At 50.2% G+C, this 25,933-nt stretch overlaps 2 protein-coding genes across 7 annotated transcripts; one reads left to right on the top strand and one right to left on the bottom strand.

Annotated features, from left to right (window-relative positions):
• Positions 1-3: 3 nt before the first annotated feature.
• CFAP68 (cilia and flagella associated protein 68) lies at positions 4-5,341 on the bottom strand (the record flags this gene model as incomplete). 3 transcript variants are annotated; one of them, XM_083368527.1, is made up of 4 exons in its annotated part: positions 4-526; positions 1,533-1,599; positions 2,549-2,776; positions 5,207-5,341. In XM_083368527.1, the coding sequence occupies 4 exons, from the start codon at positions 5,339-5,341 to the stop codon at positions 348-350; spliced, it is 609 nt and encodes a 202-aa protein (XP_083224653.1). In that variant the 3' UTR covers positions 4-347. The 3 variants fall into 3 exon arrangements, with proteins under 3 accessions (XP_083224653.1, XP_083224654.1, XP_083224655.1); XM_083368528.1 differs by lacking the exon at positions 5,207-5,341 and adding an exon at positions 3,124-3,335 and having other exon boundaries at positions 5-526; XM_083368529.1 differs by lacking the exon at positions 5,207-5,341 and adding an exon at positions 4,372-4,429 and having other exon boundaries at positions 10-526.
• An 80-nt stretch (positions 5,342-5,421) lies between these two features.
• LOC310643875 (alpha-1,2-mannosyltransferase ALG9) lies at positions 5,422-25,588 on the top strand. 4 transcript variants are annotated; one of them, XM_083368525.1, is made up of 18 exons: positions 5,422-5,644; positions 5,742-5,898; positions 6,461-6,664; positions 7,202-7,360; positions 10,550-10,688; positions 11,173-11,307; positions 11,971-12,041; positions 13,264-13,352; positions 14,427-14,562; positions 15,674-15,761; positions 15,962-16,067; positions 16,872-16,994; positions 17,711-17,865; positions 18,480-18,609; positions 19,273-19,420; positions 20,485-20,614; positions 22,699-22,829; positions 24,655-25,588. In XM_083368525.1, exons 1-18 carry the CDS (start codon positions 5,467-5,469, stop codon positions 24,776-24,778), a joined length of 2,403 nt encoding a protein of 800 aa, XP_083224651.1. In that variant the 5' UTR covers positions 5,422-5,466; the 3' UTR covers positions 24,779-25,588. The 4 variants fall into 4 exon arrangements, with proteins under 4 accessions (XP_083224651.1, XP_083224649.1, XP_083224648.1 ...); XM_083368524.1 differs by lacking the exons at positions 5,422-5,644; positions 5,742-5,898; positions 6,461-6,664; positions 7,202-7,360 and adding exons at positions 9,405-9,580; positions 9,937-9,978; XM_083368522.1 differs by lacking the exons at positions 5,422-5,644; positions 5,742-5,898; positions 6,461-6,664; positions 7,202-7,360 and adding an exon at positions 9,362-9,580.
• Positions 25,589-25,933: the final 345 nt, after the last annotated feature.

Raw genomic sequence — 25,933 nt, 5'->3', positions numbered from 1 at the left:
GAAGCCACCAAGCCTTTCCCTGGGACAGAAACGGAAAACTGATTCTTCTTCTTTATTTATCTGTGCAAAGATAGGCGCTCTTTACTAACAAATAAACAGGTGGGAGCTTCCTCCCACAATCTTCAAGGCCAACATCAACCTTAGCGAAGGCTCGGTCCTGCTAAGAGAGCCCCACAGAAAGCTAGGAAGGAACCAGAGCCGAAACACAAATGTGTGGAGGGTCTCCTGGCACGCATTTCTTTTATTTTAGGAACCTCCGCCCAGCGAGTGAGCTTCTAGTCTTCCTGGTGGGGCGAGGAGACCTGCCAGCAGAGATTTCCACCTCCAAGTGATCCTGGAGCAGCGGCCTACTGCTTCAGCGGCGTCTCCTCTGCTGCCTTGGGCTTCCCTTCGGCCAAAGCGCAGGCTGCCCTGCCGTGCGGAGGCTCGTAGTCGATCATGTAGCACGACCGAGCGGTGGGCTTGATCGGAGGGGGCTCCAGCTCAGGCTGGTGTCCGGGGAACCAGTGAGGCTCTCGCGTCACCCCTAAGAGCACAGAGAGGAAGGGGAGAGGCATGGGGGCGCGTAGGTGTGTGCAGCAGCACTTAACCCCCATACTGGACCCCTCTGCGGCAGCCCAAGGCAGCCCTGGGCTGGCCTCCTCCTAGCCAAAGGGGATCCCGAAGGCTAATAAGCTGCCCTGCTTTGCAGGGATTTCAACCCAGGCAGTCCTTGACTTATGACCTCAACTGAGCCCAAAATTACTGTTGGTAAGCGAGACCGTTGTTAAGCGAATTTTGCCCCATTTTACAACCTTTATTGCCACAGTTGTTCAGTGAACAACTACAGTTGTCTAGGTAGGGACACGGTTGTTAAGTGAATCTGGCTTCCCCATCAACCTTGTCAGAAGGTCGCAAAAGAGGATCACATGACACACACACACACACAGAGGGGACGCTGCCACCGTCGTAAAGGCGAACCAGTTGATCACAGGACTATGGGGAAACTGCAACGGTTGTAAGTGTGAAAAATGGTCATAAGTCACTTTTTAAAGTCTGTTGTAACTTTGAGCGGTCGCTAAACAAACCATTGTAAGTCGAGGACTACCTGCAGTTGGCTGCCTACTTTCCTATCTTCTTGGCTTTGGGAAAATCACACCTGGGTCCTTAGGCCAGCCCGGGATTTGGACTCCTGAGGTGGCTTAACTGGAGTCTCCCAAACCAAGAAATGCTGGGAAGAGGGAGGAGCCACAGCTGCCTTGCACACCTGGGTGTGTTTCCCTGACTGTACCAGGGTGCACCTGAGGTCCCCCCGTCTTTGCTTGCAATATTGACTGTCTCTGATCTGACCCCCTGGGGCTTCTCGGCTCCCATGCTATCGATGCTTGTATCTGTCTTATTTCAACTCTTCTGCTATGAATCTTTTGGGAAATATATATATATATATATATATATATATATATATATATATATATATATATATATATATATATATATATATATATATCCTGGCTGCGTCTTTTTCTTCCTGCGGGTTAGTTTTGCACACCTACTTCTTAATCTGCGAGGCATTTCCTTGGAATAGTCTGACCCGTACGTGGACTCGAAATAGTGACCGTACTGAAAGGGAAAGTCCAAGGTCAGTGCACGCTTCGTTCAGAAGGCCATTTCATTCCCTCCAGCCCAACCTTCAAGGGGAAGGGCATTGACGCCCCCCCCCGCCCCCAAAGCAAACCGTGACTCAGAGACCAACAGAACTTTAGTCAACAAAGCGGAAGATGAGGAGTATGACGAGATCACCTCCAAATTCCTGAACTCAGAGCTTAGCCTGGTTGGGTTCAATTAGTTTGCTGCCAAAATAAATAAATAAATGTGCGCACAAAAATAACCCAGGAACTGAAGAGAGCAAAGAAGGCCAAACAATAACAGGCAGAGTGTGCTCTGCAAGATTTTTCAGGATGCTCGATTTCTTGAAGTGACTTTTTGTTTAGATTGGAGGCTGTGCAGATCCAGGAACGTTTAAATATCATCTCAGTGGCTACTGTTTTATTACACTGGAGTTCCACTTGTCTCCTAAGGGGCCTAGAGAGCTGCTTCTAAGGGCCTTTCCTTCCACCTTTTATTCACACCACGTGACAGGCTAGGCTGAAACAGACACAGCACAAAATCTGTGGATTTTCTGGGTTTTGCACGAACCCCTTCGTGAACCCCATCTACGGTGGTTTGAAAAATCACAATTTATGCATTATCCAACAAACCATGGTTTGAAACAAGTGTTGGGTGGGTACAATGCGTGAACTCAGCTGCTGACTGCCCCCAGGTTATGCACACCAGGAAGGTGCATCTCATCCAGCCCTACATGGGTTCTGAAGGCTGGGCTTCAGACACTGGCCTATTATAAAATGCCCTTTAGCTCTGATGGCGTAACCCAGCTGGGTCATGAAACGTCTGCAAGAAAACAACCAAGCTCAGAGACCACCAAGGACCCCACAAAGAATTACAAAAAGCCCCCAAAGCACTTGATAATTAGCAATGGACCTTTTCAACCCTGTTCGAATGGCAGTCTGACCTGGGAAGGGAGAGGTTTGAGTTGCCTCCTTTTCTGGATATCGTAACGCTCCTCATTCCAGTTCCCCAAGAGGGTTTTGTTGGCATACATGTCCTCGTTGGTGGTGCACCTCCACCCATACTGGAAGAACTTGGACGTACTGTTCCAGTCTGTCCACACCTCCCCATGGCCGTCTGCATGGAGCAAGCAGCCATGAAGAGGGTTAAAGAAGCATGACAGGGACATGTCCTGAGAGGAGAGAGAAAAACAGGCCAAGGGCTGTAGATGGCACGTTAACAGATGTGGCATTCATTCAGCAAACATTCAAAGTTAACAATGCCCCCCTCTCCCCCCAAAGTGACGGATGACTGGTCCTTGCATTTACAACCCCAAATTCAGGTGCTTGTTAAGTGGCATCTGCGAGTAAGTCCTCGACTTGAGCCCAAAATTTCTGTTGTTAAGTAAGATATTTGTTAAATGAGTTTTGCCCCATTTTACATTTCTTGTCATTTCTTGAATTAAGGGGAAAAGGGGAATTTTCCCAACACTTCAGCCTGGTACAGTGAGAAATCTGGATGCTCGGCAGCCAGAAATACCTCGGAATCAGAAGTTGTAGTGGTGATGTTGGAACTACTGGTTTCGTCCAAATCCCACATTTTCTTGCCAGTTTTCCCGTTCTCAGAAAAATGGAACACCTCAGTGACCTGGGTGTGAAAGCTATCAATGGATTTTAAAAGTGCCAAGGGCTTGGCTGGGATGAGGACCTGGAGCAGGCAGCCAAAACAACCCTAATTTGCTTAGTTTGTGATGTAATCTCCTGATCGTGGGCTAGGGCTGACGTCACTGTCCTCAGCTGGGATAAAAGGCTTTTATCCCAAACTGCATATTGCCAAGAGAGGTGGGCGCTAAGAGCTTTGGCCCCTTTGCCCACCAGCGCGGCATGACTATGTCCCGGTCTCTTTTCTGCCGTGTCTTCATGTTGTTGTTTTTCATCATCCACGAGCGAAGAGACGTCTAGTCTTGTCCATGATTTAAAGCGGTCAAAGGCAGGGAATGGGAAGGGGGGTGGCAGGAGAGGGATGGCAATGGGGCCAGCCGCCTTCTTGCCCTCCTGCTGATGGGGAGGGGGCAGAGAAGTCCCAAGGGCACCTCCAAATAGCCGACTAAATCCACTCCCTTCAGTCAGAAGGTGGCTCAAAGTACTGCTATAATTTACTCTGTATGGTTTTTTTTCATATTGTAATTTTTTTTTGGATAGGCTGGCAAATTGTTTTGATTTTGCAGACACCAGTAGGGTCTTGGGGAACCCCCAGGGACCCTTGGCCCAGGCTTTAAGAAGCAGCACCTTAAAGGAAGAACTTTTGGTCAAGAACCCTGCATTTCACCGGCCATTCCTCAGAAAAAGGTGGACTAAATGCTCTCTAGGGGTACTGTCCCGCCCTAAGACCCCATCCCCTCCCTCCCTTCCTATTTTTCCTTTCTTTCTCTCTTCCTTCTCTTTCTCTCCCTCGTCCCCTCCTTATTCCCTTCCTTCCTTCTCTTTCTACTTTCCCTCCCTCCCTTCTTCTTTCTTTTTCCCTCACTTTCTCTTCTTCCTTCTTTTCCTTATTTCCCCTCTCACTCCTTCTCACTCACTCCCTCCCTCCCTCCCTTCCTTTCCTTCCTCCCTTTTTTTTTTTGAGGGGGAGAGGAAAAAAAGAAGAGAGAGTGCTCCTGAACATGGAGGCTCCACACAAACCCCCAGCTACCGTCTCACCCTTCCCAAGGAGTGACCCCCCACACACACACGAGAATAACCCTAATCGTAGCAGTAATAGCAGAGATAAATTCGCCCCCCTCCCCACCTGCTGCCGAAGGCGCCCCGGGCCCGCCGTCAAGAAAGCCTCGGGAAACTCGAAAGGGGCGGGGGAGCAGCGAGGGAGCCGTTCCTATGGCAACCGCAGAAGCCGCGCGCCTGGAGAGGGAGGGAACCGCTCGCGCCGGAAGTGACGTATAAAACGCTCGACCGCGCTTCGGAGCCCCGTGGAAGGGGGCCGGCTGGGAAGGAGGAGGAGGAGGAAGCGGCGAGTGGGGAAGTTCCGGATAGTTTTGCAATATTTTTATCCTTTCCCCCCCGCTCTTTTCCGTGAATTTGTTTTACAAAAGGATCGGCCAGAACGGAATTTGGGTAGGGGGGAGGGATAAAAATGGATTAGCTGCCATTTACGCCCCCTTCTAGATGTGGCGCTCTTCTAGTCTTGCCGCACCCATCATCCCCAGCCAGGGGTCGGTCGGTCCTTTTCTTTCCTCTCCCAAAGAATGTAATAGTGAAAAGAATGTTAATATAATATTTTACAATAGTATAATATAACGTCGACCCCTGGGATGTGCTTTGAAAGAAAGCAGCGGAATTAAATCATAGGCTCCCAGGGCCGGAAGGGACCTAGGAGGTCATCTAGTCCAGCCCCCTGCTCAAGGCGGAAGGCCTCGTACATCCTGAATAAATAACTCTCCCAATTTTTTTCTTGAAAACCTGCAGTGGTGAAGCGACCACAACTCTGGGAGGCAAACTGATTGTTCTCACTCTCAGGAAATTCCTCCTTATTTACAGGTTGGATTTCCCTTTGATCAGCTTCCCCCCACTGCTTCTTGTACCCACCTATTCCTTCTTGTGCAAAAGCAACCTAGGGCTGTTTTTACCTTCTTGGTTTCATTCCTGCAGCATCCTTGGAGGTAGTCTTGGCAGAGACCCAAGATGTTTCTCTCATCCAGGAGGAGCCCTGAGGTGCTTCTCTGCTGTAGAACAAGGGATCTGATGAATTTCAGAGCTGGCATCTCCTTGTTTCCTGTTTCAAAAATGATTCAGGTGATTGCCTCAGGAGCAACAGAGTAAAGGAGCACAGTCCCCTGAAGCCTTCTACAATCCAGACGCTGGCTGTGGGCAGTCACCGTTTGTCTCCATGCAGCATCAACAAGCACGTTTCCTCCTGGTTGGGGAAGGAAACTTTTCCTTCTCTGTTCATTTGTATAAAGAAAGAGGCTGCGATACTCACATTATTGCAACCTGCTATGGCAGTGAAGAGTCTATATCTGAACAAGCTTTCACTAAATCCAATGTACAATTTCTGAGAGACAAAGGTAAATGATGTGTATGGATGTGGGGGGAAGCATTATTTTGTTCACCTGGAAAAAATCAACTATTAAATTCTGCATTATTATTCCTTTAATAATCCAGGTGCTGAAGTCTACTTTTCCGTCAACTGCGCAAAACTGAAGGAATACTTCTTGCCAGCTATGAGGAATTTTGACCGTATTTATTTTAATTTCCCCCATTGTGGAAAAAAGGCTGGAATAAAAAAGAACAGGGAGCTTCTTGCTACGTTTTTCTGCAGGTGAGACAAAGCAAGGCTGTGTACTTTGTCCTGTTACATATGTGTGTGTGTGCGTGCCTTTGTTTTGTACTACCATAGAAACCTTAAGATACAAATGTTGAGAAATTAGAGCTACCTTTTGATCTTCCCAACAGGCTTATCTTTATTATTCTTAAGAGTTTTGTGCAAAGAGCTGCAGGATTGTATGGGCAAAGGAAATATAAATTGAGGATGTATGTGGCTTTGGTTCTTGATGCTGGTATCCCTGTATGCAACTATTTCATCCACCTCCAGTAGCAAAGATTTTTGTGCAAAATAATGTTTTGGAAGTCTCTTGAAAAGACTACTCTGGAGCTGTTTTTCCTTTCCTTAAAAAAAAGTTCTGAAAAGAACAGAAGTGAAGTGAGGTTAGCCCCATAATTATTCATTTTTCTTCTTCAAGAACACTTCACATTTTTCACTTCCCTGTAATTATTAAAAACAATATAATAAATGGATTTCTTGAAAACAACTAAAAAAAACCCCTGACAACTTGCTGCATTAGCTGCAAGGCAATGCTGCCCCTCTTTTTTATTTATTTCAGCTGTGCAGATGTTTTGGCAGAGAAAGGAGATATCCATGTGGCACTTTGCAGAGGACAAGGAGGAACCCCTGCAGACCAGCCAGTGCGTGAGTGGCACAACAGCTGGCAAGTTGTGGCGATGGCGGCAGAAGCAGGATTTCTCTTGAGTGGCATTGAGCCATTTAATATCAAAGATGTTGGTGGATATAAATGTACTGGCTACAGGTAAGGTGCGGTTGATCCTATCCCAGGTGCCGTCTTGGATGTTGCCCAAGAAAGTGCCTTATTACCAAATGCTCCTACGTATCTCTTTTGGGAAGCATCATGCAAATTCTGTGGATGAGAACTGCACATACAGGATTTATTTCTTATAAAACTATGTCCCATATTTAAATCTCTATTATCTGTAGCAGAAAAGATTTCTGATCCTGTTGGTTTTTAGGCATTTGTGGGGGCAAGTTTATTGAAGGAACAGATTAAATTTCCAGTAAAATCCTATAAAAATTTTGGGAATAATCAGATCTATATAGCCTTCCTTAACTGAATTCTTTATATGTGGGACTACAGCTCCTTTGTCTCACAAAGATTGTTCTAGCTGTTGACACCTTTCAGCATGAATCTTCCCTGGTGTTTCAGCCAGCCCAACATTTACCTTCTGGATTTTGGATTCCATCTTAATTTGCTTTCAGTTGGTTCAGCTAATTGTACAAATGAAAGGCAAATGAATTCATTTGCCTCCAGACTTTTCTGCTTTCTTTGTAGGAATCAGGATAAATCTTTCCACATGGAAGGCGCTGTGAATCACATATTCACCCGTAGTGTGCCATTTCTGCATTCTCAACCTTTGGTTTGCAAAGTGGAGCTGGAAGGAAAACTAGTGCCCTGCAAAATTCCACAGATATTCCTAGATAAGATAAAGAGGTATGCAGCAGAATTTCCAGAACCTTTGAGTATGATCTCTGCATAATGTAATCAATCCCTTGGCTGATGAGTGTGCTCTTAAATGGAACATTTAAGGGGGGGGTGCCTTCATTTCCTTTAATGTCCAGATGCCTTTTGTACTGACATCTGAGAAACTAGGATAATACCAACGAATAGGCTAAAAATTGTAACACTCTTTCACATTTACTGCTCCATTAATAATTTGCTGTTTTTGAAGATAAAACATTAGTGGTTAGTGGCTTGTCTTGTTTAATACTTCTGTTTTCCTAATATTTTTATAATCTGAATTAGGAACTACTTAGATATTAATTCAAAGCATCCTGTGAGAACTATAAATGAAAAACTAATTGATGACCTCGGCAGATCCTTCACAGTTCAGAAGCTGAATTCTTCATTTCCCTTGGTATTCAAAGACTGTTCTGCTTCTCCTTCATCAGATGCCTTTTGGATGGTTCCTGTTGCCAAAAATCACCCCGAAATTAAATCTGTGGCTTCTAAAAGTGACACAGGAACTGATGAGGATCGTGATTTGAGTTGGACCTTAGGACAATATTACCTTCGACCTTCCCTGTTGATTTTTCTCCGTTCTATTATAAAGCAGAGAGACTTTTCTCCTCAGACTTTGCTGGCCCTCAGTGGACTGGCTTTTAGAAAATGTAAAATTTCTGTTCATGATCCTCCGATTTTTCACGAGGCCATCTTCGTCTGCACAGTTAAGAAAGATGTAGAAGATGCACATCTCCTGACTGAAAGCCTCATAGATACATTAAACTCTTTACTCCGATCAGCGGATGTTAAGTTGGACTCTCTGAACCAAGAGCCAGAAAACAGTCAACAGAATACCTTTTCATCTTCAGAATCATTTCTACACAACCCAAAATACGCTGTGACTGTAAGCTGCCAGGGTTTTGATTCTGGCCCAAAGGAGTTTCATGTCGGGACAATAAGTACCATTCCGTGGCAACCTTCAAGCGTTAATCAACACATTGTTTGCATTTCTTTGAACCTCGATCTTCTGGCGATGTGCGTATGTGGCATCTCTGACTGGCGGATGCTCTGGACTTCAGACGAGCGTTTTGCAAACCAGTTTTTTGGGGGCCGTTTAGGCGTTTTCCAGAACTTTTCCCTCTACCCACCAACCTACGTGCACGACATCAGCTTCTGGGTTCCAGATGCAGAAACATTCCATGAAATCCAGTTTCATATCATTGCCAGGCGTGTGTCTCTGGACACGGTTGTGTCTATTCAGCTGCTTGACCGTTTTCGGCACCCGGGGGAGACACACACCAGCCTGTGCTACAGGCTCACTTACCAGTCTTGCGACAAAGCGCTCGGTCGCCCCCAGGCGGCTGCCATGCAGATGGAGCTTAGGGAAGAACTGCAGCGTTCCCTCCGGGTGGTTGTTAGGTAGGAGGACCCGGAGGAGAACTTGGCAGGGTCGGTGTTGGCAAAAGAGGAGGAGGAGGAGGAAGAGGAGTTGGATGTGATTTTCGCCTTGAGTTATTTATCAAAACAGTAAAGCTGGAATTTAAATAAAATAAAGGACAACAATTTTCCTGAAGGGTGTTGTTAGCTGCGAAGTCGTGTCCGACCCATCGCGACCCTATGGACAACATTCCTCCAGGCCTTCCTGTCCTCTACCATCTTCTGGAGTCTCCTGAAGGGTAGAATTTATTTATTTAAATTTGTTTGTTTTATTTAACCAAGCAGCTCTGCTGCATTAAGAAAAAAATGCATCACCTATATAAAACCTTGCAGCAATAACATTCTTTGCCCTGCAATAAATAGGGTGCAGCAGTGGAGAAAACCAATCTTGGGTGAGGCAGTTTACTTTAGGGGAGGGAGGGAACGTTCAGGACGCAAATGAGATTGGAGCTCTTCCCATTAGGCCCTACTGCCCCGCCTATGGCGACGTCGTGCTTTTCCACGCGTCGCCCTACAAAAAGCGCAGCGCCAGCCCGCCGCAGGAGCAGACGTGGGAGAAAAAAGAGCTGCGCCTGCGCCGTGCCCACACTGAAGATGGCGGCGGCCGGCGCCGCGTCCCTGCGTTGAGCGCCACGAGCCCGGCCGCCTGCCCACACTCGGCATGGCTGCCAAGGGGGCCCGGCAGCGGCCTCGTTGGGGCGGCGGGGATTCGGCGGCGCCTGCCCGGCACCGAGACGAGGGGCCGCCGCCGGCCGCCGAGGAGAACAGAGCCGAGTAGGGGCCGAGAGCGAGGAAGGGTGGCCTGGTTTCTGCCCCACCGGGCCCTCCGGGGGGCTGGACTACAACTCCCATCACCCCCCAGGATCTTCGATCTTCTATTAGAAGATTTGAAAATACTGAGGAGTGATGGGAGTTGTAGTTCACACCCCCCCCTCGGCTGGGGGTCCAGGCTTTGGAAGGGGAGGGGCCTTTGGTGTGTTGTTAATGGGCGAGAGAATTATGGGCTAGCCTGGAGGAGTAAATGGGGGGAGGGGAGGTAGTGGCAGAAAGGAGGACCCCCCCATTTGGGGTGGGGGAGGGAGGAGGAGAAATGGGCTTGTGCCTCTTTAATTCAAGTCTAATCCATGCAGTTTAGGGTGTCCACCCTAGTAGCCACATCAGCAGCAGGAAAGGTAACTTAAAACTTCTCCCATCTAGTAATCGTAATTTTGCAAAAATACTTTAATAGGTCCCTTTAACCAGGTTCTCCTACAGGGCGAGGATTTGGTCTTTATAGATCAGGCCAGTTTTAAACATTGATGCAGGTAGTATTTGATCGATTTGGAACAGGGCTCTCCAAAGCTGGCAACTTTCTAAGACTTGTGGACTTCAACTCCCAGAATTCCCCAGCCAGCATGATGGGGATATCTGGATTATGGCTGGCTGGGGAACTCTGGGAGTTGGAAGTCCAACAGTCACCAACTTTGGAGACCCCCGATTTAAAATAAGCTCTCTGTAGGCATTTAAGTAAAGAATAAATGAGGTTCGGGTCCAAGAGAGCATGTTCATCCCATGCTTGTCCTTGTATGCCTTAAATGCCCCAATCTGGCCCTCCGATTCTCTCATCGGCCTTTCTGAATGCTCCATTGTATCCAGAAGCCAGAATAGCTGTGCAAGCAGCGCCCTTTCCCCCCTGTCATTTCTCTCCTTGCTCTCCATCCTCCATTTACACAGTTAATAACAACCGCTTTGCTTTTCTCTTAGGTCCTCGGGCACCAAAGCAGGTCACGTCTGGGCTCCTGAAGGATCAACGGCTTTCAAGTGTCTAATCTCAGCCAGGTTCTGCGCAGCTCTGCTAAGTAACATCTCCGACTGCGATGAAACCTTTAACTACTGGGAACCTGTGAGTGTCTTATTAGCTTGCAGAAGAGTGAATGGTTCATCCGACTCTTTAATCACTTGCTGGATTTAAAAGCCTCAGCTGAACCCTTTGAAATGAGGTCAGGCGTCCTGTAGAGATTAGTTTCTTAGGGCAATCCTCAGGGTACCAAACGCCTCCATTTCCTTCTTGATGACTGACAGGTATCCCAAGGGTGCTTTTCCAAAAGGTGACTGGACTTTCTTGGGGTTTTGTTTTTCTTTGAACATGTTTCACATCTCATCCCAAAAGCTGCTTCAGTTCTTGGATGAGAAGCGAAATGTTTTCAAAGAAAGAAAACGAAACAAGAAAGTCCAGTTGCCTTTTGGGGGTGGGGAACATCTTGGATGCTTGATCTCCATAGACACTTTGACAGGCACCAGCTGAGTGCTTATTATTCTTCCTTGTATGCCTACATGTTGTAGAAAGCAAAACGTTGGACACTTTTTGTGGTGCGTTTCTTTTTCAGATGCACTACCTCGTCTATGGCAAAGGATTCCAGACGTGGGAATATTCGCCTGTTTATGCCATTCGCTCCTATGCGTACTTGTGGCTCCACGCTCTGCCAGCCCTGTTCCACGCTAGAGTTCTCCAAACAAACAAGGTAACACGGCCACATTGGCTTCATCTTTGGAATGGGATGGAATGAGATTTCCATTCAGTTTGCCAGAAACCGGAAGTAAATGGTTGTTTCCTAAATCGCAGTCACATGACCCCAGGATGCTGCAAATGGTCATAAATGGGGACAAGTCGCTGAGCACCCAAAATGCAGGTCATAAATCCCTTTTCAATGTCCATTGTAATTTTGAATGGTCGCTGAGCGAGGACGAGCTGTGTGGATTAACATTTCTTTCTTAAACCTCCTCTGTCTTAAGTCTCCTGTCTCTGAGATTCCTTCTTTTGCTGTTCTTGGCCAGCAGGCAGAGCTCTTTCCCCATTTTTTATGTGGTGTGTTGTGGGCATCTGTGCTTTGCCTCTTTGGGGAGCTTGCGGCTCCCAGGTTGTGGCTTTATTGGCAACTCCGCCATGCCCAGGCTGGAGGAGGGAGGGAGGGAGGCAGCTCTAAGGCCTGCCGTTCTGCTCTTCTGCGACATGACACACTTAACCAGGTCTCGTCGAATCACAGTTTAGTCAACCTGACATATTGAATGGCAAACTGGATCGAATTGGGGGGAAAAAAACCGCTGGCAAGTTTATCACTGCATGTTGTGTGAACACAACCGCCGTCTGTTCCTAGAAGTTATGTAACAGGAGCTGTTCTTCCTAGGTCCTCATCTTCTACTTCCTGCGCTGCCTTTTGGCCTTCCTGAGTTGTGTTTGCGAGCTTTATTTTTATAAGTGAGTATCGGCGAGCGCCTCCTCGGTTATCTTTGTGCACTGTGTGGCTGTCAGAGGTGCATTTCTCAATCTGCTGCGTAACGGTTAAAGCAAAGTACTGCCGCAAAAATGTTGGTTCCTAGGATTCTCCGATCTTGATGGGCTTCCTGCAGACGTTTCATTTCCAGGCTAGGTCACATCACCCATATCTGAAGGAGCAGAATTTGTTGGCAAAACAGCCAGCGAACTCCATTGCCCCATGCGCTGGTGATGTCATCTGGCCTGGTAACGAGACGCCTGCCAGAAAAATCCCAAGTTTCAGAGAATACACAATAGTTCAGCTTGAGCTACATATATTCTTGGCTGTGGTGACAAAACCCTGGGGTGTGCTTTAGGATATCCATGTCTTCTCAGCCACACCGAAAGACTGAATCAGTTAAAAAATTTTAAAAGCTGTAGGTTTTTGTATTGTTTTATCCAGGTTATTGAATGGTAGAATACCATTTTTTTTAAAAAAATGCATTGCGATATTAGAAGAATTGGGCACAGCCATAGCTGCTATCCCATAGAATATTGTTTCTCTGCTGCTTTGAGGCTGAGGAATGGCTGATGTCCAGCGGGAATTTTAGGAAAGGAGTGAAGGGCTCAAGATAGCAAGTGCTTCAGAAGCACAGAACAGAACAGAATCACAGAGTTGTAAGGGACCTTGAAGGTCTTCTAGTCCAACCCCCTGCTCAAGCAGGAGACCCCACACCATTCCAGACAAGTGTTTGTCCAGTCTCCTCTTAAAAAAACCCAGTGATGCAACACCCACAATTTCTGGAGGCAGGCTGTTCCACTGGTTAACTGCGCTCACTGTTAGGAAGTTTCTCCTTAATTCCAGGTTTCTTCTCTCCTTGATTAGCTTCCGTCCATATGTTCCTTGTCCTGCCTTCAGGTGCTTTGGAAAATAAGTTGACACCCCACCCCCCACCCCTTCTGTGTGGCAGCCCCTTACTTTAGGGTTAGCTTAGCTTACTTTTAGATCATTGGGATACTTTGCTCACTTTTTCTCTGTTCCACTTCCACTCTGGAGTCTTCCACAAGCAGCAGGCTTGTTTTACCACTGAGCTACAAATATAGCTGCTTGTACAGAAGGCGTGGCCTGCCTCTTCCTAGGCTGGCAGATCTCAGCTAGGTAAGCCATCCTTTAAGTGCTTGGCCCCACCTCACACAGGCTCCGATTCTCTTCTCTGTTTCCCAGGGCTGTGTGCAAGAAATTTGGGCTTCACGTGAGCAGACTTATGCTGGCTTTCTTGATCCTTAGTACCGGGATGTTCTGTTCAGCCCCAGGTAAGCTAAGAATGGAGTCGGGCGGGGACCGATTCTGCCGTTTGATTAAGCGCATCTAGTTTTCAACTTACCATCACCTAACCGGGGCTGGAAAATTCTTTGTTAAGCAGTGCAATCATTAAGCGAGGCATCGCGAGACCGCACCCAGTTTCACAACCTGTTTTGCCACGGTCATTAAGTGAATCACTGCAGTCGCTAAGCAAGACGCAATTGTGATTTGTAATCTTCCCTGCCGTCTTCCCCCACTGACTTTGCTTATTTGGGGGCTGGCTAGCGAGGTTGCAAATGGCGAGCACGTGACCCCGGATCCTGCAGCGATTATCACTGTGAGCCAGTTGACAAACCCCTGGATTACGATCATGGGGATGCTGCAACAGTCAGGAGTGTGAGGACTATCTGTAAGGAAATGTTGAGGGGCCTTTGGTTTTGAAGACAGAGGGAGATGTACCGAGAGCCGTTGATTCTCTGCAGATTCGAGAAGGGAAAGACGGGGCCCTAATTCTTGAAGCCCGCTCTGTTTGCACACAGATTGATCTAGGGAGATTCCCCGTCATCAGGTCACAGCTGTCCCTAAGATGCTTTTTTCACGAGGCAACTGGACTTTGTTTTTTCTTTGAAGACGTTTCCCTTCTCGTCCAAGAAGCTTCCTCAGCTCTGACTGGATGGTGGGCAGTGGAAGGATTTATACTCCTTGCAGACCAGCTGGTCATTTGCGTTTTTTCAGAGTCGTTGAGGCCACTTGGAGGTTTATCCGTGTCCTCAAGGTCATCTGAATAGTGTGTGGGGAGCCTTCTTGGAACCGTTGAAAGGACTGTAGACTGAAGATAGGGGGCATCGTATCCCTCCCCCTCTGTAGAGAAGCAAAACATCTTAAGAAAAACAAACTAACCCAAGAAAGTCCAGTTGCCTCAAGTGAAAAAGCATCTTTGGCACACAGTAAAATCCCTCTTGTGGGTTGCCTGCTGCTGGTGTCCACTGCGCTCCGTCCTGAGAAGGTCCTATCCCGTCGTGGCAGACGTGCCCGGGTGGCTTTCCAGATGCCAGTCTCTCCCTCCTGCCTCTTCTTCTTTTCAGCCTTCCTTCCCAGCAGCTTCTGCATGTATTGCACCATCGTAGCAATGACAGGCTGGTACATGGACCGAACCTCCTTGGCAGTGCTGGGTGTGGCCGCTGGAGCCATCCTGGGCTGGCCGTTCAGTGCAGCCCTTGGGTAAGTGGGAGCCAGAAGGGCAGATGATGGAAATGTTCAGGATGACAGGCTGGGAAGAGCGGCATCCAGAGACCGTGTTTCTCCACCTTGGTCAACCCCACCCCCTTCTGACACTGATGATGTTACCTGGTTGGGTCTTGAAACGTCTACAGGAAAACCTCAGCACCAGGGACCCTGCTATTTAACCCTGAGTACAAATACGGCAGGCCGTGAGCGGCAGCATCCAGAGACCGTGTTTCTCAACCTGGATGACTTTAAGGTGGGGTGGACTTCAGCTGTGCTGTCTGGGGAATTTTGGGAATTGAAGTCCACCCATCTGAAAGTTGACAGGGTTGAAACTTTGGGAACTGGGATTGAAGGGGGCTTCCCAAACACCATCTTTCTAACTAGGTAATATCGGCAGTGCTAGAAGAGAGCAGGGTGTGCTGAGTGGAGGAGAAGACAAAACAGAAGAGGAGGAGAATTGTGGGGTCCTTGGTGCTCTCTGAGCTTGGTTGTTTTCTTGCACACGTTTCTTTACCTAACTAGGTAACATCAGCAGCGCTAGAAGGGAGGAGGGTTTGGAGTGGAGGAGGAGGAGGAGGAGGAGGAAGAAGAGGGTTGTGGGGTCCTTGGTGCTCTCTTGGCTGCTTTCTTACAGACATTTCATCACCCAACTAGGTAACATCAGTACCAGAAGGATTTGCTCCATAGATGTACTCGTGGCTGGCTCTGTCTGTGCTGGTGGGAATCACCTTGGTGCCTCCTTGGTTATTTTTATTTTATTTTTTTTTAATTTTAATTCCATTTATATCCCGCCCTTCTCCGAAGACTCAGGGCGGCTTACAAGCTTAGCAGTAGCCTTCATTCTATGTACCGGTATATGCCTGCTTACTAGGGCTTTCACACACCCCAAGCGGCATTATTACAAAGTCAGCTTAATTGCCCCCAACAATCTGGGTCCTCATTTTACCTACCTCGGAAGGATGGAAAGTGGAAAAACCAGCTGTTGGTTGCTGTTTGATTGTTTGTCTGAGTTGGTAATTCCTTGATTGGGCTGTTAGGTATTCCGTTGAGCTAGAATAGTTTCCCGCACCTTCACTAATCCATCCCCCGGTCTTCCTTTGGGCAGCCTCCCAATTGCCTTCGACTTGCTGGTCCTGAAAAGACGGTGGAAGAGCTTCCTGCAGTGGTCTTTGGTGTCTCTGCTGGTGTTTCTGGTGAGTCTCCCAAATTGTGGGGGAGCAGTCGGGGTGGGGCGAGAAGGGAGGCCCTCTGCCCCCTGCTTTTGTGGGCTTCTGCAACACGTCCTTCACTAAGCTAACTCCTGCATTTTCCAAACTGGGGGATCCAAGCGCTGGCCCAACGTGGTCCAAAGTGCAGGACAAAGTTCTGAAGGGTGGCTTGTTTCTCAACGAAGGTGCCCATGGTGGCCATCGACAGCTACCACTACGGGAAGCTGGTGGTAGCCCCTCTGAACATCCTCTTGTACAACGTCTTCACCCCACATGGGCCAGACCTTTACGGTGAGTCTACCTGCGGGCAAGAGAAAATGTTTGGGGATGCATTGGCTTCCGGTTGCCCTCCGGGTGAAATTCAAGGTGCTGGTGATGACCTATAAAGCCCTGAATGGCTTGGGTCCGGGATATCTGAGGGAGCACCTGCTGCCGGCATCAAACGCCCTTCGTCCAGTGCGCTCCCACAGGGTGGGTCTTCTCAGGGTGCCACCGGTAAGAGATTGCCGGCAGATAACACCCAGGGATAGGGCCTTCTCAGTGGGGGCGCCTGCCCTCTGGAACCAGCTGCCCGTGGAGCTGAGAACTGCCCCCGACTTCCGTTCATTCCGCCGGGACCTGAAGACCTGGCTCTTCGAGCTCTCTGGCCCAGGCTGAGGATTAATTTATTTTAATTGGGGTTTTATTTATACAGGGATAAATTTAATCTTTTTTAAACTTGGTCTTAACTTTTGTATTTTTGGTTTTTAATTACCCTGTAAACCGCCCTGAGTCCTCTGGGAAAGGGCGGTATATAAATGTAATAAAAATAAAATAAAATAAAAAATAAATGCTGGTGGGCTGGTCACATGGTCTTCCTTCCCCCTCCCCGGGTTTTTGGCTCTGGCACCAGGCTTGCTTCCCCCAGGGAAATAAAACTTTGCTTGTCAGAAGTCAGCTGTGGTTACAGAAGGTGATCACATCTCTCTCTCTCTCTCTCTCTCTCTCTCTCACACACACACACACACACACACACACACACGTGCACTCCTGGCTGGGATAGATCCTCCAGGGAGCTCCTGACCTTTTCCTTCCTTCCTTCCTTCCTTCCGGCAGGCACGGAGCCCTGGTCCTTCTACTTCATCAATGGCTTCCTGAACTTCAACGTGGCCTTCATCCTGGCCTTGCTGGCCTTGCCGTTAACCGGCCTGATGGAGAGCCTCCTGCAGAAGTTTCGTGGTGAGCCCCGTAGACCTCAACGGCTGGGTAGTGGGGAGAATCCCCAGGCAGACTCACCCAGGATCTGTCACTGCCTCCAAAGGTGAAGTGTCTCCAGCTTGGGTGGCCTGCTCTGACCAAGCCTTCCAAGCACAGAGGACCTTCTTCAACTTCCTGCTTCAGGAAAGAGGCCGTCCCCTCCTTCCCAAAAGCATTTTGAACATCCTGAGATAATTCCGAAGGGTTGGAACAGCCCCTCTCCAACCCAAAACCCCTACCTCCAGTTTTGAAGCCCTTTTTGTGCTCTTTTGATCAGTCACATTTGGCGGGGGGGGGGGGCGATGCATTTGGATGGATGGATGTGTGAAAGGAAGCATGGGGGACCTCTGGCAGACTGTCAAGGCAGGGACTCCCTTTGATCAGTCACAGCATCCCTGGTCAAGCTGTTCCAGAGTCCTTAAGAGAAACAAGGTCCAAATTATATTAACTAGGTCAACATAGTTCATGGCAACCAGTGACTATCAGTGCCCACATTCTACTTAGGCCAGTGTTTCTCAACCTCAGGGACTTTTAAGAGGTATGGACTTGCAACTCCCAGAAATCCCCAGCTCCACCTCTTGCAGTCTCAGAGCTTGAGAAATATTGGCTTGGGCGGCATTCCTGGTTCCAGGAAGACTAGCTCCTACTTCCTTGTTCTTTCCACCACTGACCTTATTCCGGCCTGTCCCTTCTTCCAGTCCAAAACCTCGGCCGCCCGTACTGGCTGACGCTTTCTCCCATGTACGTCTGGATCCTGATTTTCTTCAGCCAGCCCCACAAAGAGGAGAGGTTTCTGTACCCCATCTACCCCCTGATTTGTCTCTGTGGAGCAGTGGGGCTCTCGGCCCTCCAGGTGCGTTTTGGGGGCAGGAGCGACGCGGGGCAGGGGGCAAGAGAGGACGGAGGGAGGGAGGGTTAGGGTTTCTCCCGGTGGGCCTTACTCTTGAGCAAGGGGCTCCTAACTTGGCAGCCTAAAGACTTGTGGACTTCAGTTTTGAAACCAGGGGGGCTGAGACAGCCCCCCCGCACACACACACCTTTTACGAAGCTGCCAGGAGCGGAATAAAGTAACTTTTGCCCCGTTTTACAACCGTTCTTGCCACAGTCGTTAAGTGAATCACCGCAGGTTAAGTTAGTAACACGGTTGTAAAGTGAATCCGGCTTCCCCATTGACTTTGCTCGTCAGAAGGTCGCCAAGTGACCCCCGGGACGTTTGCAATGGTCGTAAACCTGAGCCAAAGACTGGATTTTGATCATGTGACCATGGGGAATGCTGCAGGTCGTAATCTGGAAAAGGGTCATAAATCCCTTTTTCCAGCGATGTAACTTTGTAAGCCAGGGACTGCTTGCATGGCTGCTGTCTTGGTAGGTCTTCGATCGTCCTCGGGACATCTTCCTTCATACTGTTGCTCACCTTCCTCTTTTCCAAAGGCCAATGGGGCTCATGTTTTCTCTCCCCTCCTCCAGAAATGCTACCACTTCATCTTCCAACGGTATCGCCTGGAGCATTACACCGTCTCCTCCAACTGGCTGGCGCTGGGCACGGTCCTGGTCTTCGGCCTGCTCTCCTTCTCTCGTTCGGTGGCTTTATTCAGAGGTTGGTTCAGGCAAGGCAAGGAGGGATCCCCCTTCTTTAACCACACGGAGCAATTAACCAGTAGATCATCTGCAGGGATCGGCTCACCTTCCCCATGCCCCACCCTTATCCCCCACAGAGATCTACCAGATTAAAATCAGGCTTGTGGGGTGGGGTGGGTGGGTGGGTGTTAGGCATCGATCCATCATTCAGCAATGACGATTCACTACAAGTTTGTCTAATGTGGCTTTCTCCCTGTAGGTTCTAGGGGGCAGGGAGGAACCTGATTCCCCCAAAACATCCAAGCTACATTGTGTCCATAGTTTGGGGGGGTGTCTTATCATAGACGGGGGCAGCCTTGGTCATCTGAAGTTGCTGGACTTCAACTCCCAGAACTGGCCTAGCCCTCAAGTTTGAGCAACGGCTTCAGAATTCTGGCTGGTGAATTCTGGAAGTTGAAGTCCAGCCATCTTAAAAGGCGAAAAAACCTGGGTGAGGACACACAGCCAGCTCTTCCCCAGATGTGGTGACAGTATCTCGCCAGACTCCTCAGCCTTTGGAGAACACATCTGGCTGGAGAAACGTCTGAGGGGGACACTGGCTAATTTTCAAAGGGTTGCCAATTTTGGCTGACTTTTCTCCTCTTTCACCCCCCTCCCCCCATTTGCTGTCTTTGCTGCCCAGGTTACCACGGGCCTCTGGACCTTTATCCGGAGTTCCACAGAATTGCCACAGACCCCACAATCCACACCGTGCCCGAAGGCAGGCCGGTCCACGTCTGTGTCGGGAAGGAGTGGTACCGGTTTCCCAGCAGCTTCGTCCTCCCAGAGAAGTAAGTTCCTGGGCCAAAATGGAGCCTGTTTCCTGTCGGGGGGGGGCGCACAGGGGCACCTCTCATGCCAGCAGTAAGCAAACCTGGCCTGGGCCATGAAGCCTGGGGGAGACAGAAAGCCTCAGCATAACAGAATAACTGAGTTGGGAGAGACTTTGGAGGTCTTCAACCCCCCCCCCCCCCCCTCAAGCAGGAGACCCACTTCAGCCAAATGGCTGGCCTCACTGAGAGACGAGCCGCCTCCTGGGAACGGGCTTGCTTTTTCAGGACTTTGCTCCTTTTTCAAAAAACTCTTGATTGGCCTCGATCCCTCAGTCAGAGTTTCAGTGGCGCCGTTATGGCCTCCATTTTGACTTTTTTGCCCAGTGCTTTTTTTTGGAGAAAAAGGTGGAGGCATCAGGCAAGGCTTCTTCCTGAGAGTGGGGCTTTCTCCTGTCAGTTCTCCCAGAGGACCTTCCCTTCCTTCTCCATCCCTTTCCCCGTGGAGAAGTCACGATTTACTTCCTTCAAAGAATTTGTCTACCGATCGTAGCTGGTTTTACGATTTTAACAATTGCAAACTCAAAACCGTCAGAAAGAGATTGGCAGGTGGAAAGGGAGAAGCCGACATTGAAAGTTTCATTTCTGAGAAAGAGCAAAAGCAGAGAGGATCAGGATGGGACGTAGGAATCCCCACCTTTGCTGCCGGGGTGCCTTCTTTGAGCCTCGTTGCCTGCCTGTCCTTCCCCATCAGCACCTCTGCCTGCCTCCATCTGGTGCTTGCGTCGAGTTCGAAGCACGTTTTTGCTGGTCTTGACAATTATTGCTTCTCAGCTTGCCAGTGAACTTGGGAGGGGGGGCAGGAAAGAGATCGGAACGCAGACGTCAAAAGATCAAGAAAGCAGAGCGTGAGAACCAAGGACAGTTCGCCAGGTGTCCGGCCAGACCCAGAGACACTTTCTCATAACAATATTTTTCCTCCTAATTGGGCAACGTGACCTGACCAAGAAGGAGGAGGGGGAGACCTTGACAGCTTGCTCACTAAAAGCCCCTTTAAAAGCCTCTTGTCCCCCTTCTTCCCGCAGCTGGCAGCTTCAGTTCATCGCCTCCGAATTCCGGGGCCAGTTGCCCAAGCCGTTTGCCAAGGGCCCGGGGGCCACCCGCCTCATTCCCACGGACATGAACGACCAGAACAGAGAGGAACCTTCCAGATACGTAAGTGGGAGCGTCTTCTTTTAACCTAGGCCTGTCTCTCGCCGCACGCTGCCCCCTCCCCCCTCTGCAGAAATGGGGCCAACGACTTGTGAATGCTCCAAGACTGGAAATTTTTCAGAAGAGATTGGACAGCCACCTGTCTGAGATGGTAGGGGGTTTCCTGCCTGATGAGCAGGGGGTTGGACTAGAAGACCTCCAAGGTCCCTTCCAACTCTGTTGTTCTATTGCTCCGTTTGACCAGTGGCCTCTCCGTAGGTTGAGGGCACTGCAGCGAATCTGGATCACCGAATGTGACTTTCCGCGTGCTGTGGGAAGCGGCTCCTGAGAACTGGCTCCATCTCTCCTTCAATTTTTCTCTCTCTTAACTTTGTTTTCCTATTAACCTCTCAGCTGACCTTCCCTTTAAATTGGGGGGTTGTTGCTCAAAGTTGGTTGGGGGACTGTGACTGTTGCGGAAGTGGAGCTGGGCTTAATCTGCAGCCTGTTCTGCTTTTGCTTTAAAGCAGGGGTGTCAAACTCAATTTCATTGAGGGCCGCATCAGCATTGCGGTTGCCCTCAGGGGGCCGGGTGGGCGTGGCCAGGGTGGGCATGGCCTACTGGGTGGGCGTGGCTAGAGTGCGTATGGCCTACTGGGTGGGCGTGGCTAGAGTGTGTATGGCCTACTGGGTGGGCGTGGCTAGAGTGCCTATGGCCTACTGGGTGGGCGTGGCCAGCTCTACATCGTTGGCATCAAGGGTGCCTATGGGGGCCTGGGCAGGAGGGGGACAGATCTGGGGGTCTCTGGAAGAAGGAGGGTCTCTGGGCCAGGGCCAAGGCAGAGGGGGCCGTTCCCTCACTGTTTCCAGGATGGCTTCGCAGGCCGCATGAAACCACTTCACGGGCCGGATCCGGCCCCCGGGCCTTGTGTTTGACATGTCTGCTTTAAAGAAAAGCAAGCTTCCCTTCACCTTGAGCGTTTTCTGCTGGTGGTGACTTGCCGGCTAACGGAGAAAGAAAAAGAAAAGTTTTTTTGAGCTTCCCTCCCTCCCAGGAGCAGGGTTGCTTTTCTGCAGGGATTCCTGAAAAACAGCTGCTGGAATTCTCCCCAGCTGCACCAACAGAGGTTTCCAGCTGCATCAACAGAAGAGACTGTTCGTAGTTCAGGATTGAACTGTGGGGTCCTGGGTGCTCTCTGAGCTTGGAGGTCTCCTTGCAGACATTTCACTACCCAGTAAGGCTAGGAAGATGCCGTTTCTTCCCCAAGGGTGCTTTTTCCAAAAGGTAACTGGACTGCCTTGGGTTTTTTTCTTTGAAAATGTTTCACTTCCTCATCCAAGAAGCTTCTTCAGTTTAATTTTTAATTTTAATTTTTTTATTTTAATTCCATTTATATCCCGCCCTTCTCCAAAGACTCAGGGCGGCTTACAAGCTTAGCAGTAGCCTTCATTCTATGTATATGCCTGCTTATTAGGGCTTTCACCCCCCCCCCAGCGGCATTATTACAAAGTCAGCTTAATTGCCCCCAACAATCTGGGTCCTCATTTTACCTACCTCGGAAGGATGGAAGGCTGAGTCAACCTTGAGCCTGGTGGGATGCGAACCTGCAATAATTGCAGGCAGCTGGTGTTACTTAAGGAGGCATTAGCCCACTGCTCCACCAAGGCACTAATTCATTCTTTGGGTGATGTTTCTAGCACTGATGATGGTACCTAGTTGGGTCATGAAATGTCTGCAAGAAAATGACCGAGCTCAGAAGCACCGGGGACCTCACAAACCTCTTCCTCTCCACAAACCCCTCTCACTTCTAAGACTGATGATGTTAGCTAGTTGGGTCATGGAACGTCTGCAAGAAAACAACAAAGCTCAGAGAGGACCAAGGACCCCGCAGATCTCCTCCTCCTCCCCTGCCCTCTTCAGACATTCCTTCTAACACTGATGAGGTTACCTAGTTGGGTCAGGAAACGTCTGCAAGAAAACGGTCTTGCGGCTCTCCCTCTTGCCTGGCTGGGCTCAGCTGCCCCGGCGGTTTTGCCGAGAGGGGCCGCCCAGGAGCCTGGCTGAAGCGGAGAGAGCCTCCCGTCACCGGTGCCCTTTCCTCCCACAGTTTGACCTTTCCAAATGCCACTACCTGGTGGACCTCGACAGCCCCGACGAAGCGCCCCGGGAGCCCAGGTACGCGGCTAACAGGGAGGAGTGGATCACCATCGCTTACAAGCCTTTCCTGGATAGTTTAAGGTAAGAGGCCGAGGCAGGCCTGGTGCGGGAGAGCCCGCGACTCCCTGGGGAGTGCCTCGGATGCCCGTCCGGGTGGTTGGATGCTGTCATGTCAGAGCAGCTGCCTCCGTTGAGCCGAGACGGGCTGCTCTCCCCGGAAGAGATCCGGGCTGTGGCTCATTATTTATTTTATTTATTTATTTATTTATTTAGTTACATGTATATACCGCCCTATTCCCTGAGGACTTAGGGCGGTTTACAGGGAATTAAAATCCAACATACAAAAGTTAAAAACCAAATTAAAAAATATTAAATTGACCCTGTACTCAATTAAAAAGAACCCCAATTAAAAACCATTAGCACTTCAGCCTCCCCCCACCCACCCCTCCCTGCCAAGTATGTTTCTGGGGGCTGAAGTTCACCCCACCCCTTCTCATCCAGGTTGTGGGGTGGGCTGGAAGACCTCCAAGGTCCCTCCCGACCCTGTGGTTCCCTGCATGCATCTTTAGTTGGTCCTCTCCCCCTTGCTCGGGGAAATAGAGGAACTGCCAGCCCTCTGTGAAGGGGGCCCTGGGGAAAAGGAGGAGGTGAAAGAGGAGGGAGAGGGTGGCTCAGAGGGGGCAGCCCCTTCCTCTCCACTCCCACCCCGACGGGGGCGGCGGCAGCAGCCTTCCCCGAAGCGTCTGGGTTCCCCGCTCCTGCGAGGGGCCGGGTAAAAGCGCAGCTGCTGGAGAGCGGCTTCTCTCTGAGCGAAGAAAGGCTAATTGCGGGATGAGGGGGTGGAGACGGGAAGAGGCAGGGTGAGAATTCCCCTGGGGGGGGGAGAGAGCAGCGGGAGGGAGGCTGGTAGAGGCTGTCACATGGGAGGAAGACAGGAAAAGCCGGTTGAATTCCCCCAACCCCAGGGGGGGGGACCTGTACCAAGAGAGGCCCATGGCTAGGAAGGAAGGAAGGAGAGATGAGGGAAGGAAGAAAAATGAAGGAAGGGAAAGAAAGGAAGGGGGGAGGGAAGGAAAGGGAAACAGGCAGGCAGAAAGGGCGAACGCTCCCCTCCCCCAGCGCCCCAGCGTGGCTCTTTGTCCTTCTGGCAAGGGCTGCTCAGCTCCTTGGGGGGGGGAGGGGGGAGCGGATCCCTCCACCCGCTGGATTCCTGCTGGCTGAGCCGGGAGCTTCTGGGACAGCCGAGTCTCTGGCTGACGTCATCGAGAGCCACTAAGGCAACTCTGATAAATGCTGCTTTAATTAAATTAGCCATCGTCTAATTAGGGTGCCCAGCTTGCAGCTCCGTCTGGGGCCCCTGATGCCGGCGTTGGCCGGGCGCCCGGAGTCTGCGGCAGGAAAGCCCGGGGCTCCCCGTTGGGGTCCGGCTGCCCCCCTCCCTTCCCCCAGTGCTTCCAAGGCGGGGGCCGAGCAGCCCTCCTGCACCTCGAGGCCCTGGCCAGCTTCCCCCAAAGGGCTGGGCAGACTCCCCAGAAGCCTCTCCCTTTCTTTCCTCGGGCCAGCGTGGAGCCCCAGACCTGGGTGGCGGGGCGAGGGACGGCCTTCCGGGTGAGGTGCACGTGGGGGCTCTGTAGAAAGAGTCGCAGGGCAGAGCCAAAGCAAGCAGCACTGATGGAATTAAATTTCAGTTCCGTGGAAATGCGGCTGCCGTGATTTCTTTCCAGCTGTTTCATCATCTTCCCTGTCACATTAGAATATCATTTGGGGGCCCCTGAAGGCCGGGGTCTCCGGCCTTGGCCACTTTAAGACTTGTGGACTTCAACTCCCAGAATTCCCCAGCTGGAAGGGATCCCGTCCGAGGTCGCTCAGGCGTGGTGGATGTTTAAACCTCCTTGTCTTCTTCTAGGTCCTCGCGGTTGTTCCGCGCTTTCTACATTCCTTTCCTCTCCGACCAACAGACGAAGTACATGAACTACACCATCCTGAAGCCTCGTCGGGCAAAACTTGGCCGGAAAAAATCTGGGACCTAAAGGCTGAAGAAGATTCGAAGCCAGAGACTCCCAGCTTCCTCTTTGGGTTTCGGCATCCTCTCCCCAGTTTTGCAAGTCTGGCCTGAGAGAGCCTGGAAGGAAGGAGAAAAACAGAAAATCCTGCTGTGTTTGTGACCGTTTCCCATTTTCCGAGTGGCTGTTTGGCAAGAGACGGAGGAGATCTGACGGTTCCTTTTCAGAAACCCCCAGGAAAATATTAACAAGGTGCTCTTAATCTGGCTTAAGGAAGCCCAAGGAGAAGGCTGGATTCCCGGCTGCAGAGCGGGGCAGAGCTGGACGGGGCTGCTGTCATTTCCAAAGACCCCACATCCTCTGCTCCCCCCCCACCTGCCCCGGAGCAAATGCCTTTATCCGATGTTTTGAGAGGCCTTGCGAGGTCGCCGCTAAATGTCTACCAGGAAGAACAAGGCTCCGGATGTCTCTTTGATTGTGGGCAGAGGGAAAGGGGTCTTCGCCTCAGTCTGAGCCGAAATAATTTGCACTTTCGAAAATTGCGCTATTCAACTAAATGTCACTTGTGTGACTGATGTTCTCTTTTTCCAAAGCGCCACCGTCTTTCTTGCCCGCTGCTTCCCCAAAAGCACCCTTTTAGGATTTTCCTTCGGACTCTTCGCCGGGTTCTGGATCCGTCAAGAAACATCTGAATTGGCTGTGTTTCTGGATTGGGGGAGGGGGCCATCCAGTGCTGATTGTCCTCCCCACTGTTGGCTGTGAAATACCGTTTCATGCTGTCCCAGCCCGAGCCGGGTCTGTAACTTCAGTGTTGATTAAAAAGGAAATTGGCCTTTCCGTCCCATGTGTAGCCTTTCCCCCCCCCACCCCCAGGAGCCAGAGAGAGAATTGGCCCCTATTAACAGAAAGTTACGGTAATAATTGCAGTCAGGCCAGTCGCTCGTTTGGCCGGCAGCTGAGCGGAGTTGGCGCAACCGGTCCTGGGTGGCTTCTCATTCTTGCTTGCTGCCAGTCACAAGGTCTCATTCCCACTTGCGGAAAGACAAGCCTTCTAACAGGCAAAGCTGTTTTTGCCAGCAAGAGGTTGGCACGTGCCAACGGATTTGCGGTTGGATCTACCAGATCGATATGGTGCCAGGTGGGAGAACACGTGACATGGTCCCTCCAGGACCAAGGTAGGGC

The sequence above is a fragment of the Vipera ursinii genome (assembly GCF_947247035.1).
Source record: "Vipera ursinii genome assembly, chromosome: 8".
Taxonomy (NCBI): Eukaryota; Metazoa; Chordata; class Lepidosauria; order Squamata; family Viperidae; genus Vipera; species Vipera ursinii.
Note: the sequence above shows the minus strand (reverse complement) of the source record. Positions and strands in the feature narration are given on the sequence as shown.